Consider the following 18,334-nt stretch of genomic DNA (forward strand, 5'->3'; position numbering starts at 1 on the left):
TGAATTAAAACAAAAGTTTTCCTTACATGAGCTGCAATGGCTATACAATACAAATATTAAAGCCATAACATTTCTTACAAAAAAGTAAGCCTGTCCTCAAGCTGAATCTCAGTTCTTTCAAAAGAATTTCTTGAAAGTTGTACTCCAGTGATACTGCAACAAGACAAATAAATTTTCACTTACATCCAAAATCAATGGGTTTCCTAACATATTTGATAGGCTTCTCTGTATTGGCTGGAGCAAGAATCTTATACTGACGCGCAGTTGTCTTGTTGGTCGTCAAAACTCCAATTTCTCTCCTAGCAACTTTCTCTTTGTGAACCATGACCATCTGAAAAACATTTGCAAATGAGAAAAAACCACAAAAAGCTCCTAATTCCCATATAAAAATGGTCTGAAAAATTACCTAAATATTATGGTACTACAGTACGGTATATTATCAATGTTAACCCTCTCAACTCATTCACCAATTTCCATTAAAATTCCTTTGCTACACTCATGCCGTACAAGGCTTTTCAAAATGCACTCAAAATCATATACAGTATATTTCTTTGACATTAAAATATCCAAACACTTCAAAACAACAGATGAAACTAAAAACATGATGCCCATGGCTGCTCTTGCCTATTCAGGTACATTCCTCTCCATGGAAGGTGGACAAGGCAATATCTATCATTCAAAGACCGTTTCATATCAATGTTTATTATTCTGCATTGTAATAATAAATAAATTTTCATAATAAAATTTACTTATTAAATACTTACCTCTCAATGATAACTGTATTTCTCGCATCAGGCAGGAGTACAGTGTGTGAAAAGTACAAAATTAATAGGATCATTTAGTTTCAACCATCTACTGAGAGGGACCTCTGATCCTCTTGGTCCTTTTTAAATAGTGCATCAATGCTCTAACTGGACAAAGAGCTCTCACCTGGCCTAAGGATATCCACTAATTCCTGATTGTGAACGAATGAGGCCGGGGTTGGGTGGGGTTTCGTTCTTTGCCAGGAATCCAAGCATGAATGAGCAGACTGCATCTTCCTGCAAAAAACCCACTGTCTTACTGAAGGCATGCAATTTGCTGATCCTCTTTGTTGTGGCTAAGGCAACAAAAAAGAGGGTATTTCTGGTTAAATCTCTCAAAAATGAGGAGTGAAGGGGATCAAATGGAAGGCCCAAGAGCCATTTGAGAACCACATCTAGATTCCAGGCAACTGACGTAGACTTCTCTTGCTTGGAAGTGTCTAGGGACTTAATTAGATCACTTATGTCTTGATCTGTAGACAAATCCAACCTCTATGTCTAAACTCGGAGTTTAGCATAGACCTATAACCTCTGATGGTGGAGGTAGCTAAACCTTGAGAGGACCTCAGGAACATTAAAAAATCAGCAATCTGTGCTACAGAGGTTTTAGAAGAGACGTCATGTCTTTGGCATCAGTTGCAAAACTGTCCACTTCGCCTGGTAGACATTAACGGAAGACTGACGTCTGCACTTAGCGACCGCTCCTGCAGCTTTTCTTGAAAAGCCCTTCGCTCTGACAAGTTCCCTGACAGTCTGAAGCCTGTCAGAGCGAGAGCGGATAAGCCTTGATGGAACGGATGGAAGTCAGGCTGCTTTAGAAGGATTATCTTCTGAGGTAGAAGTCTGGGGAAGTCTGTTAGGAAACTGAGAAGGTCCAAGAACCACTCCTTCTGTGACCAAAACAGAGCAACCAACGCCAAGGACGTGCTGTTGTGAGACAGGAACTTGGTTAGAACTTCTCTCACCATACTGAACAGCTGGAAGGAGTACACTTCCAAGTCTGACCAGTCCTGGAGCATGGCATCCATCGCCCATGCCAGAGGGTCCAGGACTGGGGAACAGTAAATGGAGAGGCGATGGTAACTTGACGTTGCAAACAGATCTATCGACAGCTTTCCCCAACGTTTCACAGGTCGGTGCACACCTGCAGATTCAGTGTCTATTCCGTCGGTAAGACCTGTCTGCAGCGACTTATCTCGTCCGCAAGAACGTTTAACTTGCCCTGGATAAAACGAGTTATGATTCATAAAGGGAGAAGGAGTGAGTCCCTCCCTGATTCTTGACATAGGCCAATGCAGTCGTGTTGTCCAAATAAACTGACTGTCTCGTCACACACTACTGTCACAAAATGCTGAAGGGCCAAATGGATCGCCCACAGCTCCCATACGTTGATATGTAGCCTCTTTTCGTCTAGAGACCACGTCCCAGAAACCTCCATGTCATTTAAAAGAGCCCCCAAACCAGATCCAATGCATCTGAGAACAACGTTTGGTTGGGGCTCAGTAGCTGCAGTGACTTCCCTATAGAAATCTCTCTTCTGCAAGCCACCACCGGAGGTCTTCTTGATCTCAGGAGTGATGCAGAAAATGAAGGAGTCTGGGAGGGTTTTCCTGTGCCAACTGGCCTTTAGGAAGAATTGCAGGACTCTCTTGTGTAGTCTTCCTAAAGACATTTACTTCTCAGCAAGATGGGAAGATCCTTATTTTCTGTAGGCAGGCTTGGATCCTTTTGTGGAATGTAAAGCCTGAAAACTCAGAGCATCGATCCTCATCCCTGAATAGAGAATCGATTGTGTTGGAGCTAACTGTGACTTCTGAAAACTGATTAAAAAGCCTAACTCTTGGGCAAGAATAAGAGTATTTTGAAGGTCCTCCGTGCATCTTGTTCCTGATGGGGAGCACAGTAGCCAGTTGTCCAAATACTGTACAGACAGACATTGACACCCATGAGATGGAGCCATTTAGCCAAAGGGGCAAACACGGATGAAGACTTGCGAAGTCGTAGAGAGGCCGAAGCACAAAGCCCTGAACTGAGAGACTCTGCCCTGGAATATGAACCTCAGATACTTCCTGGAGTCCGGATGTACCGGAACATGGAAGTACGCATCCCACATGTTGATCGTCACCATCCAGTCTCCCTGATGAATGGCTGACAGGACTGATCGGTTTGTTTCCAACTTGAACCTGGTGGTCTGCACAAAGAAGTTCACTGCGCTGACATCCAGGGCAGGTCTCCAACCTCCCAACGCCTTGGGGATGACATACATTCAGCTGTAAAAACCTTCTGAGATTAGGTCTTCAACCACCTCTACAGCTCTTTTCCTGAGTAGAGACGAGACTTCTTCCTCCAGGACCAAAAACATCTCCAAGCCCACCGAGTGGGAGGTTTTTTTTTGAACGGGATGGAATAGCCCTCTTTGAGGACTTTGACTACCCAGGGTTCTGCATTCCTGGTTTCCCAATTGTCCCAAATATGGAGAAGCCTGACTCCTATAGGGACATGTAGGACCGGATCCTCACTTGTGAGAGGCTGGTTTGGAGGACGACTTCTTGATTGGTCAGACTGACAGTAGGTTTGAGTGTGGACAGGGCTGAAACTTGGCTCTTCTGCCTCAAAAGGACTGCTGCTGCAGCAGGGAGACAGTTCTAGTAATGAATGAGACTGAAGCACCACAGGTTGGTTCCTTGGAACGCCTTGTAGATTGTGCTAAAAGGTCGTGTCAACTTTTTCTGCAAGTCCGACGTGACATTCTCTATCGTAGTTCTCAGGAGTAAAGCCAAGCGATCCACAGGTGCAAACAGGAGAGCTGACCTTTGAGAGGAAGTGACGCCTTTTGCGGTAAACGTGCACCAGTTCTCTCTTCTTGAGAACTCCCATGGAGAATAAGGAAGCCAGCTCTTGGGAGCCATCCCTGATCGCCTTATCTGAGCATGAGAGCACTCCCAACCAGTCTTGAGAAAAGTTCTCTTGAAGAGTATTGTAGTCCTCTATCTTCTTGGCAAAGGCCCCTACGGTCCAGTCTAAGAAGCTGAATACTTCGAAGACTTTAAACACGCCTCTGACTAAAAGGTCTAATTCCAAGGATGTGAACATGATCTTGGTGGGGTTGAATGCCGATCTCCGCACAGAGTCAACAGGGCTGGAGAAATCCCCCTGGGAAGAGGCAGAAACTCCCAGAGAAGGAGCTTTCCTAGTGCAGTACAACAAGTACCTCCTTGGTGACAAGCAAGAGGGAGGTATGCTAAACACAGCCTTAACAAGCTCCCTCTTCTCTGCTCACCAAGTGTCAATACTCGCTAATGCCTTACTAGATGATGAATTCACACAGCTAGAATTCGCTTAAGATCGAGTTATGACTGTAAAGCCTTTGCTGCAATACCTAATACAGACAGTCCCCAATTATCTGTGGCCTAGGTTATCGGCGATCTGGTTTTATGGTGCTTGTCTAGTGACGACGGTAACTGGATTTTCGGTGCCGATATGCACTGATCTCCAGTTATCGGTGCTGATCCCCGGTTATCAGCGCCAATAAGTGGTGTTATCGCCGATCTTCAGTTATCGGCGATTCTCGGTTATCGTCACGCCGTCCGGGACGGACTCCCACCAATAACCAGGGACTGCCTGTACTATACAAACCAGAATCCAACATATTGAATCACATTAAGTCAAAAAAACATCTAAACTGAAAACTAGCTAAGCTAATAATAATTAGCGCGCTACCAAATCGTATGAATACTTCACCAAAGGCAAAAGATACAACCATACGGCGAAATTCTAACTAGAGCTGCTCAAACAACCGATGATTAGTCATTGACTGGCAAAAACGAATTGAGCTCTCCAGCACAGTTGTACCTATTCTTCCCCAAAAGTGGGAGGGGTCTAGTTACCTACACCAAAACAATAGAGCATTACCGTGAATTTCAAATTTTGAACTGCCACGATAGTTAAAAACTAATAGCTGTGTAGTTACTTGGTAAGTTACTTCTATAAAAAAAAAAGGTTCAACCTCCCCCTTACTTGGGACTAAGACTTGATGCATCATTTCTTAACAGGAGCTGGATTTTTTCTAGGATGCTTACTGTCCTTCCTGAAAGCCTGATAAGTCTGGAGGGCTTAAGGGCACCGATGACTCGCCTGTTTGCTTGGGGGGGAAACTTTGCATTGACTGCGGAAGCGGCTGCTGCCATGGTTGCATATGCCCAAATGTCTGACAGTGACGCAACAAAGATCTGGTTTCCACTTTCTCAACCTCTTGTCCTATTGTACCTAATGCTGAGGCATCCATTAAGAATGTAAGGGATAATAAGCAATAACATCAGCCTTACGAGTTGAACAGACACAGAACCAAAGAGAACACACTTGTTCCCTAAACGTAATAATCAGATTAGTATATGCAGCGTGCACAGACTCCCCAAGAGTCTGAAAATGCTCTAAGCAGCCAAAATACCTACCAAATCACTCACCAAGTGTTGCTTCTTCTGAGGAAGAGCAAAACCAATCTCTCTTGATTGACTGATTATGAAATTTAGGTCTTAAGCCATTTCCGATAAAGATGTTATCCCCGTAATGTGGAAAGCCAAGCGAGCCAAAAACTCTAACTCCAAAGGAGTTAACACAATTTACCTGAGGAAACTGCTCTCTTTTTATTCAGGTCCAGCAGCAAGGAAAAATTGGAGTCTAATAGAAGGAGTTAAATCCAGCAACTACCTAGTTTCCTAAGAAATTGCTCTCTTTTTTCTTCTCATAAAGAGGGGAAGAAAAGAGGAAGAATTTCTTGTAGATTTCTGATAAAGCAATTTAGCCATAGAGTCAAACCTGTTCAGTGCTGATGTAGCCAGTTTTGGAGAGGGAAGGGGATTAACCTCCATCTGCAGCCTAGCAGTCCTAAGGGACCTCAAATCCTGAACTACCGGTTCCTCAAAGAAACCAGGACATTTGCTAGCAGAGACCTTAATCAGTTTCTGAAAAGTTGATGATACTAACTAGTCTTCATCAGCATCAGAGTCAATTTTGTAAGCCTCTGGCTCATTAGAGGGAAATTCTGGGGATGCAAAGGTGGCAGCAGCTGAAACCCCTGCTCATAGAGAGGAAAGGAGTTTTAACTCCTCTAAAAATGACTTAAATTTGGAAGCAAAAACTGTTCCTACCAGAGGAATGGTTGCTATCGCTTTGTGCCATGGTGCCTGGCACCAAAGGATCATCTGCAGCGGAAACAAAAGCTTCCTGACCATTCACACCATCCTGAGCTGACACCGAGGTAGTGGGAGGCAAAACCGAAATTGCCAAAGGAGCTGACATAAAAAAACTGGATTGAGGGGAAGATAATCCAGTCTGCTCTGCTACTAAGACAGTACCAATCAAAGAAGAAGGATTTGCCTGTCACAGACAAATACGCTGATCCTCGGTGCTGAAGAAGTGACCAAGAGCACCAAAAAGAGGCTTGACAATACTGTACCTCAAATCCTGCCTTGGCAACTGGAAAGCAGCCAAAGGCATCTGCAATGTCGAACAAGGTTGAAGAAAATGCCTAAAATGTTCAGGAATAGCCCGATTTGACAAAGAAGTTGACCGAGACTGGAAGCGTGGCGCCCAGGAGAATGATAACTACACTGCATCCGTGCCTTATGCATTGCCAATGGCGACTGTGAGACAGACCAATGAGAATGATAGAAGTTCCTACTTCTCTGATCTGTGCAAGTAACTAGTGCTGTCTTATGAGGTGTCAAAAGTTGATGAGAATGCCTATAAAAGGAAGGAGGATGTGAAGTGAAGAACTAATGTGTTCACATATCCAAGTGCAGCTACTCACACGAAACTCCCTCACATCGAACAAATAATGTGAAGATGAACTGGCATAGCCAGATCGCCTAGGACACCGAGAAGACAAACGCGAGTGTCTGGCACCATGCAAAAGCCTAGGGCTAGGTAAGTGTTTGGCATCAGGTGAGCGCCTGCTGTCAAGCGCACATCTGATGTCAGGCAAACGTTTCCATGAGAATACCAAATCCTCTTGCAAAGGAAGACTACAGGAAGATCCCAGATAGAGATCACTAGGAGTATGCGGCCTCCAGCAAGGCCTAGGGGATACAGAATCAGATATCAAGTGAGTGCACTCATCATTACCTAGTATATCTACCTCCTGCCTATGTGAACTTCACTTGATCTTGCAGTGCTTATCTTTTGGTAACTAAGCACCAACCTATACATGACACACACCAGGTTGGCCAGAAGACGACGACAACGGGCACTTACTGCTTCCACTCCCAGATATACCCTGCTTCCCTGTACCTCCAACAGCAGGAGTGTCACAGGGAGTGGCTAAGGTATGGCTAATAGGGAGGGAGGACATTGGTACTTACTCTGCCACAAGGGGGTAACCTGAAAAAGGACAACTAAATTGGGCCAGTAAAGCAGCAAATGTTGAGGTTGCCTCCATAAACTTTTCAAACAGCCCTGAGATGAGGTACTTGGATTCTAATTTGCCAAACCTCTTATCCTGAACAATACAAGGAGCTGTGAGATAAGAAGATTTATTATTATTATTATCATTATTATTATTATTATTATTATTATTATTATTATTATTATTATTTATTATTATTATTATTATTATTATTATTATTATTATTATTATTATTATTATTCAGAAGAGGAACCCTATTCATATAGAACCAGCCCAGAGGGGCCACTGACTTGAAATTCAAGCTTCCAAAGAATATGGTGTTCGTCAGGAAGAAGTAACAGGAGGTAAAGGAAAATACAGAATACTAAGAAAACAAGGAGAGCAAAAAGTCTGCTATCTGAAAGGTTGTGAAAAGATGAGAAACTCTTACTCCTAACCTCACTTCCTGTCCTAGAGCTAGAAGAATCTTTTTCTGTCTTTTCCTATTTTTATCTACTTCTCATATCTGCTTATACTCTCAATAAACAGTCATTATTTCACCTGACCACCAAATACACTGATCACAGCGATTGTTAAAAGAACAATCCTTGTCCCTACACTTATTACACATGTTGTGACCATCATAAAATGAAGAGTAAAGCCAGGTATTACTAGACAACATCCTATACAACGACAAAAAAACCAAGAAAAACCAAACCAAATCCAGAAAAAGATCTAATCATCAACAAAATCAAATAAACACTCTCCAATGCATCCTCGCAGGCTGACGACTGAGAAAACACTGAATGGAATATTACGGGCACTCAAACCACACGAAAAGCATGGGTCAATAGACGGTTCAAACTAAATGATCCTATTAATTTTTTACTTTTCACATAGTATAACAAACAAGCTGTATATGGTAAATATGGACACAAAAAAGCCTAAGGCACAATCGATAAAGAGGCAATGTAGTGGGTGTTTAGGATGTAAGGAATATATTGAAGATAAGTTGAGAGAAATTAAAAGTTTTTATGATGGTATTGAAGCGTGTTAGAATACGTAGACAAAAGACTGATTAGTTTGATATAAAAGCTGGTTGGGGTGATGTGAGACTTTGAAGGGAAACCAGACATAAGGTGCAAAGTTGCAGGACAAAATAGTCATGAATGGACTGTGGAATTGCCATATTTGCAATAAACAACTTCTTATGGATAATTCTGAGTAAATCTGAGCAAAGATAAAATTTTGTACATAAGTAGAAACCAAGAAGATACTCAAATGAAACTTAATAAAGACGGCAGAAGAATGGAACTGGTTGATCCCATAGATATATGGGAGTAAATATACAGTAATGGGTCATCATAATTACTGGAATTATCATTATCACTAACCAGTTTAACCAAACCACTAAGTCACAACACTTGACTTTCATGGTAGCATAGTATGTGCATATGATTGAGAGAGAACTGGGATCTCTATGGAAACCAAGATGGAAGTGACATGTGGATACTGAAAATGAATTAAAAAAAAAAAAAGTTGATGATAAGATGAAATGTTTATGTAGTATGGAAAAATATGGATATGTACGAATGGCAAAAATATTAGTGATGGTGAAAGAATGGATCAATGCTTTGAGACACTCTGATTATGTGAAAAGAACAGACTGATGGTAGGTTGGTGAAAAGAGTGTATAATTAAGGCGTACTGTACTAGGTGAAGAAAGACCAAGAAAAGTTAAGTATACCTTAGTTTAACCAGACCACTGAGCTGATTAACAGCTCTCCTAGGACTGGCCTGAAGGATTAGACTTATTTTACGTGGCTAAGAACCAACTGGTTACCTAGCAACGGGACCTACAGCTTATTGTGGAATCCGAACCACATTATACCGGGAAATGAATTTCTATCACCAGAAATAAATTCCTCTAATTCTTCATTGGCCGGCCGGAGATTCGAACGCGGGCCTAGGAGAGTGCTAGTTGAGTACGATATCGACCCATCCAATGAAGAACTACAAGAAAGCACTGGATATATAATGTGAGATAAGTACTAGAAAGGGCGGCAGTTAATGATGTGGAAGAATTCTCCACAGGGGATTCAGCCATAGCTCAACATTTAAAGTGTGCACGTGAAAGTGAAAATTGTGTTTTAATTTTCTCTAGAGCTACCTCTTCACAGGAAAGAGCTTAACATAAAAATAATAAAATTAATGAACACTAAAATCCATTTTAATAATTAAATTTGTCAAATCCTGAATATTTTAAAATGTATTTACCACTAGCTACCTTGCTACAAATGTTATTCATCAACAAAGAATCACCAATAAACGTTAAATCACCTCAAAGAGGATGCTAGCTGTGGAAGAATACGTGCTAACAAACACAAGGCTTAATCTAACTTGGTCTAATGCAACTAGCATCACATAATATTTGGACTGCTATCCACATTATAATCATTAATTACAATTCCAAACGGTAAAAATATAAATACTCAGTAATACGTATTAGCAAAACAAATGAAACTAATTCTCAATCATGAAGTCAGTGGAAAAACAAAAAATATAAATGAAGGAAATATAAAAAATATGCTTAAACATCAAAGTAATTCCCTGATCACTTCACAAAAAGAAAGGAGAGGTTTTCAGAATGGGTTCTAAATGAAAGATGATGAACAGCTATCCAAACAGAAAACAGGCTTTTCGTCCTCCATATGTACGTTAAGTGAAAATAATCATCTGGCAGAAAGAAATTATTAATGGATCAATTATCACTCATACAGCTGCTAAGAATTCAGTGGTTTATCTCGACTGACAGTTGGAATATGATGTCACACAGATTTGTATTGACAAAATAACAGGGAAAGAACATTACCTGTGCAATATAATTAACTTGACTCTCCATTTCTGCTAGTTGATGTGTTTGCTGCTCAACCATTTGCAAAAAGTTATAGGCTAGTGTATTAATTTGATAGGCAACACTTGCTAAAGACTGAGTGGTATAATTCTTAGTTTCTTCTAGTGCCACTGCTTTGTTCTCTGCCTGCAAATACAAATAATGAACAGTTAAAATGAGAATTTATCATAAAACAAAATTAGTCCACCCACACACCCAGCAACTCATGTAAGTCCATGTTTGTATTCTTCAAATGTTCCTGAACTGCATTCTTTTGACCAAAATACATAAGAACTGTAGTAGAATGGAGCATCAGCCATCTGGAGACTCAGGAACTTACTAACCACCTGCCTCACTTTTCTTGTAGTCTGGATATGACACAAAGATTAAAGACTGGGGAGGAGGGAAGGACTTATTATATGGAGAATCAGTTACACTACTTATTAAATGGGGGCAATAAGTTATCTAAATAATACAAACACAAAAGGAATAGATTAAAGAAAAATGGAAGAGGTACATAATTACATTTATTACACAAGATTTAGTTACTGCATTAAAAACACCACATAAGTAACTATAGATGCAAGTAGACCTGGGCTTGGAACCAGAAGGCAATTTAGAACTTCAATTCAATGTATACACAAACTTCAACACGACAAGCTTCTCATGAAGCTCATAAGTTTTTCTTACAGAAAGGTACAGTCAAATACACAAAATTATAATTAGAAAAAGACGAAAAAATGGACAAAAAATGCATAAGAGGCACATGTGTTTATTTACAACCTTGTACCATCCATCATTGTGTTCAGCTGCTTGCAGTACCTGTAATGTGAAATTTATTACAAATATAAATAAAATTACATATAATATATACAGGGGATCCCCGCCTATTCGCAGTTCTGGATTCACGGCTTCACTTATTTGTGGATTTTTCTGTGGAACGTATAAACACATCATTTGTGGAAAAACCGCATATTTGCGGTATTTTCCATAAAGAAATATTTACTAATTACTGAATTTTCATATTTTCACAATCACAGGTAAATGCATTTTTTGTGATAAAACTATTCAAATACTCAGGTATAAGCATTTTTACAGGGTCTTTTTTTGGTGTCTGAACTATCAAAATAGGCAGTTACAAGTGTTTTCAGAGGGGTGTCAAGTACCGCAGAATTTAACTATTCACAGGGGGTTGTGGTATGCATTCCCTGCAAATACCAGGGCCGACTGTACTATTAATTATAAAATAATTGATATCATAATCAATCATAGCTATCTTAGCCACCAGTATGTCGTTAATATTCAGGATACATAAAGTACTACATCTTCATAATTATATGTTAAGGGTTATGACAGTTAAGGTGGTTGCATCCATTAATTTTATCCACATATATATACAAAAGGTACAAAAAGAGTACAGGAATACTACATGTTAGAAATATTAGAAAATTTAATTTATCCAATCTACCAAAATAAATATATCTATAGATTTTAAAAGACTTCTTAAATTCAAATTTATTTTTAAGTTTTGAGAAACCATGTTAGAAGTTTATCATCTTTCAGGAGTTAACAAAATAAAAATCTTTACCTTCAATAAAGTCATATTAAGTGTTATATTAAAACTGAAAGCACGAAGTCCTAGTATTTCAAAATTAAATTTGTTATTAATTAGTTTAGGACCAATATATATATGATAGATCTTGTTTTATAAATGTCGTTTTTGATAATGTAGTAGCTGATTATTCTCAAAGGAGTCATCCTTAGGGCCCGACTATAATCTCCTTAACACAGACCAACTAATACCAAGAACTCCTTCATACCTGGTTTAGGCCAGAATACAGTAATGCCTGCTGGTGCAGTGATGGAGTATCAGTGCAATAAAGTCAGGAGGGCTCTTTATTTCCTTACAATGATTACCCAGATTACTCTTCACCCTTGTTTTCCAGATGTAGCAGGTTGGCTAAGGTGCCAGCCACCTGTTGAGATACTACCAGAGATTAAGGTCCCTTCTAAAGCTGTTTGGTACAGTCTGTTGTTGAGTCTCTGTTTGGTCACAGCCTTTTTTTCTATGCCTACACCAACTCAGAACAGGAGTCTGGCATATTCATTATATCTTTACTGCTGATATACACTTACCAACACTAAACACCCTACACTTCTTACCATTTTTAATCTGTCCTTTTTGACTCACTACCTTGGTAGGCATCCCATCTAGGGGAAGGCCACTCTGTACTGGGGTCTTCCACTGTCTTGGAATGGAGTTCCCCTCCTTGGGGGCAACACTCAACCATTTTCCTGTCAGTTCCCTCTTCCTCTTTATTTTTCAATCAGTGTACAGGGTAGGTTGAGTATAAAGGTTGAGGATGCCTTACCCTAATCATTTTCTTTTTCTTGATCTTTACCCATAAATTCATTTCAAAATCACCATTACTCTCTTTCCTTCAGTGTCTGGCAAATCTGAAAATATATTTACCCTTGCTGGGTGTGCCGGCTCCTACCATCTGACCAGTTTCATTCTTAACCCCTTCGCCACCGGGATTGCGTTATTTTACGCTTTTCGTCTTTCATCCCTCCTCGAAAAGCAAAGCTGTTTTCTTCAGCTTGGATGGGTTTCAGGCAGCGAGAGTATTTAGAAGACATGTTGTCGAGAAGGTGCAGAAGCTCCACCCACTATTCATTCTAGCCAATGAGTGTCAATGGTCACACCAGACTTCACCTGTGATGTCATATTCATATGGGATATTAATTAGGGTATCGTCAACAACACATGCCAGTGGCTGTCACTCAAGCTGTTATGTATGAAACTGTCACGATCTTGTGAGTAAACCATTTGGATTCGAATGCTAAACTTTTTTCCCTTTTGATTGCAGTTATTTTACAGGGTTTTTTTTTATTTTTCAGTATCATGATGTCGAATGATAGTATTTCAGATTCTGGGTCAATACCTGCCAGATCTGTCAGATGATTATAGTGATAGTGGTGATAGTTGCTTGGAGGATGACAGCGACACCGAGTATTTAGAAGACATTGAACCCATTGTCGATGAAGGTTGGCGGTTCATAACAGATCCACTTTGTGACGTATATAGACCCGCCCCGATTTCATGGAGGGTGACAATGGGATCTCTGTTTGCACACCAGACTTCACCTGCCCACGAGATGCATTTTGTTTCTTTTTGTGATGATGTTATTGACAGACTGTGTGAATGGATGAATGCTCGGGCAGAGGAGTATTTTCGGTCAACAGGAAAGCGGAAGGTAAATGGACTTCTGTGGAGGGCTGTCACTATATGATGAGATGTGTTTTTCAGAGCTTGCTGATGATACTGGGGTGAATAAAATGCCCGTATATATATATATTGGTCACGAGATGCCATGGTAGGGGATCCAAGGATCTTTTATAAAGAAGTTTCTATTTCTGCAATTACTTTTTATACTAAATATTCTCTTTTTTATATAATATATATATATATATATATATATATATATATATATATATATATATATATATATATATATATATATATATATATATATATATATATATATATATATATATATATACATACATACATACATACATACATACATACATACATACATACATACATACATATATATATATATATATATATATATATATATATATATATATATATATATATATATATATATATATATATATATATATATATATATATAGCCAATATGGTAAAAAATATTCATTGATATATACACAATGTTTTCATATATAGAATATAAACGAAAAATATGAATAACAGAAAGTTTAGTGGGAGACAATGATAACTGATATACTCGCAGTCGACGGGGGTCTCATGCGGTATGCAAGCGTTATTGGCAGTGCAACAGGCCGGTGGCGAAGGGGTTAATAATTTTGTATTTTTACGGTCGCACACTTTTCAATATTGATTTCACATGGATATACTGCTCCTGTTATTGTCTTATAAAGTTTGCAAATATTACTTTAGGCTTGTTTTATATATTTCTTCTTTCTCGCAAAAGTGAACCTAATTCTGATCCACATGATCGATCATGGAAATTTCGTATTTTACCTAGCAATGTCCGTGAATTATATAAGAATAAAAAGGATTAGGATGTCACTGCTCTTAATTTTGATATCCTTTGTTCTGAAACACTTTTGTCTAATATGCAACATAATTCAGACATGTTGGTTGGGTTTAAGAAGCCCGTTTTACTCAATGCCATTCCAAGGGCCCACGGAATGGCTCTTTATATTAGAGAGGATTTCTCCATGTCTCAGGCTACTACAATATATGAGTTTGGATGTCATGAAACTGAAGTGGCTAATCTTTCTGTTTTTTGCTAGCTACTGGAACCCAGATTTGGATGACTGTTTATGACCGCTTGCTTGCCAAAATGAGAGCAGTTCAGGAAGGTGCATCCAAAGCTTGAATCATTTTTATTAGTGATTAAAGTGCTCATCATATTAAAAGGCTGAGCCCAGTTACTGCCACAGATAATCATGTGTTGCTGCTCCAGATTTCTCCACCATTTCTGGTTGTGAGAAATTAACCCTTTAAGGGACAGACTAAATATATATCAAGCAGACCCCCAGACCTGGCAAACTTTAAAGTTGGCCAATTTAAGAAAAAAAAATACATCAATGGAAAGACGAAGATATGCAAATGCACATGGTGTAAGAAAAAAAATAAACATTTTTCTCTGCCTTCCACATAAAGTTGAAAGTGGCTACTGTATTCACAACCATATGTCTTTTACAAGACACTCATAAAAATTACAATTATAGCTAACATACTATCATAAAAGATAAGAACTAAAACCAACAGCAATCCCTGGGTATATTTATGAGCAAATAAATAAAAAGATGTCCTGGAGCTGCAGAAAGGCAGTACATTCCCTTCTGAAATCTCCAGGCATACTGATCGATGTCTCTCCCATGCTGAGCTATTATAGCTGCCATAAGTCACTTATAGGCCATTGAAGTGATATGAACATTTTCGTGCTAAATTCATCCAAACCGAAAGGTATGTAATACTAATAGTCATATGAGTTAGCCAGTCCATCACTCAAAACACGTTATATATACTCATATGATGATGCCCGGCAATTAGGGGTTAATAAATGAACCAATAAGCCAATCTGATAACTGTCTTGATCTTGTATTCACAGATGTTACAGGGACTGTAACTTGTGAAGTAGGTTGCAGTAAGTTTGCTGGTTGGTTCATCTGATTATTATTTGATTAAAAAGTTAGAGATGGATCTGGTTGTTCCAGGTGTTAGTTCTTCAAGAAAGGCATAACTGAAATCCCAAGCCAATTTTCACCATGTTCTTACTGAGCTTGTAAGTCAAGCTCAGGTTGTGTATGAGAGCTTATAACGAGGACGTGAAGATCTTGCTTTCCAATGGTGATGACCATAAGTGGTGGTCTACTCAAAAATCATCACTCTTCGGAGTTGATTCAAGCATGCCTCCCCTTATAGGAACTGATGGAACTGTTGTATATTACCCTAGACAAAAGGCAGAACTTTTGACTTACGCCTTAGTGAGCAAACAGTAATGGTAGGTCCCTGGTATTGCCTGAGTTATGCTTTCCAGAGACTAAGTTGTATTCAATGGCCTTCAGGTCTAGGGGCGTCAAAACTTTGCTTCTGGGCCGTGACAGTTATGGCAGCATAGACCCTAACAGGTCTTTCCCATCTTTTTTGTTGCAAAAAGTTTTTTTCTATTCTTGCCTTTTTTTCAGGAGGGAATGAGTAAAAGGTCACCTGACCAACTTCTTCCCCTTCTGAAGTTTGCTTTTAAATTATACCCCTCTAGTCTGTGGACTCGTGAGGACCATTTTGTGTTGTGGGGTTTGGAGGCTTTCTGTGTGTTGGTCTGAGATTGCAAAAAGCAACTGAACTACATTAAGGCCACCCTGAAGGTAAAGTGCAGTTAGTACAGTTGGAAAGGTAGTCCGACATGCATGTGTCACGTATTTGTTTTGTAAAACCTATAAAAGACTTGTGTTTATATGAATTTGAGAGATGCTGATGTTGCCATCTCTACAGACTATAACTGTTAAGAAGTTAGAGACCCTGTTTTGAGCTGTACAGTGTCCTATCTTTGCCTCTGAATGAACTTTCTGTATAGACAAACTTATGTGAAAACAATGAATCTGGGACAAATTAATGATTTAGTGAACTGGCAGTTGTATTTTTCCCGACTAGTGTGATAATTTTGGACCCAAGGATTTTGAATGATTACATTTTTCTGTATTGACTGATCCTAATTAATTTTTTGCCCTTGATGTTGTATAGCGCAAGTTGCTGCATGTATATCAATGGTTTCTGTAGTTTAACTGCGTAGATTAAGGTGGCTGAGGTGTGTGTGTGTGTGTGTGTGTGTGTGTGTGTGTGTGTCTGGGTTGAAAGTGATTGTTTCCACTGATAAAATTTCACTGCTTAAATTTCAAATTTGTATATATGTATGTAAGTATGTGTGCAGGCAGTCCCTGGTTATCAGCGGGGGTTACGGTCTGACAGCGTGATTAGCGAAAATTGCCGATAAACAAAAATCAGCAATTTTTGGTGCTTATTGATGCTGATAACCAGAGATTGGCACCTCTGTTAGGTATGTATCGGGGCCAATACCCGATTATCAGCACTGATTAGCAGAAATTGGCAATTTTCGGCCCCGAAGACTGCCAATTTTCATCACCAGACAAGCCCCGTAAAACTGGATCGCCAATAACAGGGGACTGGCTGTATGTATGGGGCCCAAATTTGTTTTAAGAAATTTTAAACCTTCTATAGTATATTCCTACTTTGGATCAACAACCAGTCTCTCTTTTTGTAAGCCCCAACATTGTTTGAAAGAGAAATTGTATATGAACATCAAATACTTATACAGTTAACCCCAGGTATTTGTGGGGGATAGGGACCACAAGTACCCACTAATCACTAAAATCTGCAAATAATTGACATCGCCCTCTAAAAACACTTATAACTGCTTATTTTAATAGCTCAAACAACAAATGTACCTTAAACTATTATCTTACACCAGATGTACCTTAAAATATCACCCTAAAACACTTTAATATATCAAAGTCATCTTACAACACTACCCTTAAAAATATATGGCTTATAGATACATGTGAAAACTAGTTACCCCTGAGAGAGAGAGAGAGAGAGAGAGAGAGAGAGAGAGAGAGAGAGAGAGAGAGAGCAAAATACATATGCACATTAAAAATATTTAATACACTAGTGACAGTACTACACAAAGGTAAATAAAGATTAATTAAAAAAACTAGGTTATAATATACAGTATCAGTAAACATTAAACTAAAATCAATCATAAAAAAGAGGGGAAAATGCCCTCAAAAGCATTAGAGCTTACAAGCCAATCAGCAACCAGCACAGCTGGTATACTGCACTGTGGTTGGCTCTTCTAACCCTTCCTGCCAATAGCGTGTCATGCTACAAGCCATTCAGCATTGAGGTAACATGACCTGCTGTGTGATTTGCTACTTTTAACCCTTCCACCCAACAGCTCACTTTCTGTCTTATCTATCTACCAATCTATCTATCCATCTCGCATTCTACGAGTATCCTTTGGCCTAGAGAGAGAGAGAGAGAGAGAGAGAGAGAGAGAATTTTGTCCCAGGGGCTAACCCCCTTCACAGTCAATATATCAAGATGACTGACAGTTAGACCTTCACCCCTCCCCTAAGTCGGAGATAGGAAAAGATCAGGGAAAACAATTACTGAGCTAAATTCTTATCTAATTTACTATATTTTCCTTACTGAACTGATATTTTGCCGTTTACATTAATATTAATATTTGAAAATTAACAAATCATTTATTTATCATACAAAACAAATAAATAAATGTTACATATGCATAAAAATTCTCTCTCTTATCTCAATGAGAGAGAGAGAGAGCTCACACACTAGCGACAGTACATAACAAAGCATCGAGCTACACACTGTGTGATTGGCTAGTTCCAACCCCTTCAACCATGTTGTCATGGAGAGAGAGAGAGAGAGAGAGAGAGAGAGAGAGAGAGAGAGAGAGAGAGAGAGAGAGAGAGAGCATCATTTTTTTATAGAGTACATATTACGATGATAATACAGATCAATATTGAGGGATTTTACTTTTAACACATGACTGATATTTTGCTGTGTTTACATTACTATAATATTTGAAAATTAAATAATTTTTTTTATCATAATGTATTCAGTCATGAAAATAACATAAAGATACAGTAATT

At 39.1% G+C, this 18,334-nt stretch overlaps 1 protein-coding gene across 7 annotated transcripts in view; it reads right to left on the minus strand.

Annotated features, from left to right (window-relative positions):
- Abi (tyrosine kinase Abl) overlaps nucleotides 1–18,334 on the minus strand; it is a 115,106-nt gene that overhangs the window by 83,790 nt on the left and 12,982 nt on the right. For all 7 annotated transcript variants that reach the window (XR_010850743.1, XM_067090660.1, XM_067090658.1 and 4 more), the window contains exons 3-4: nucleotides 10,058–10,225; nucleotides 184–331 (exon numbers count right to left, since the gene is read on the minus strand). Coding sequence is in view for 6 of the 7 variants with exons in the window: in XM_067090660.1 (XP_066946761.1) it covers nucleotides 184–331; nucleotides 10,058–10,225 (316 nt within the window). In the remaining variant the exon portion in view is untranslated. The remainder of the gene's footprint in view (nucleotides 1–183; nucleotides 332–10,057; nucleotides 10,226–18,334) is intronic.

The sequence above is a fragment of the Macrobrachium rosenbergii genome, chromosome 47 (assembly GCF_040412425.1).
Source record: "Macrobrachium rosenbergii isolate ZJJX-2024 chromosome 47, ASM4041242v1, whole genome shotgun sequence".
NCBI lineage: Eukaryota > Metazoa > Arthropoda > Malacostraca > Decapoda > Palaemonidae > Macrobrachium > Macrobrachium rosenbergii.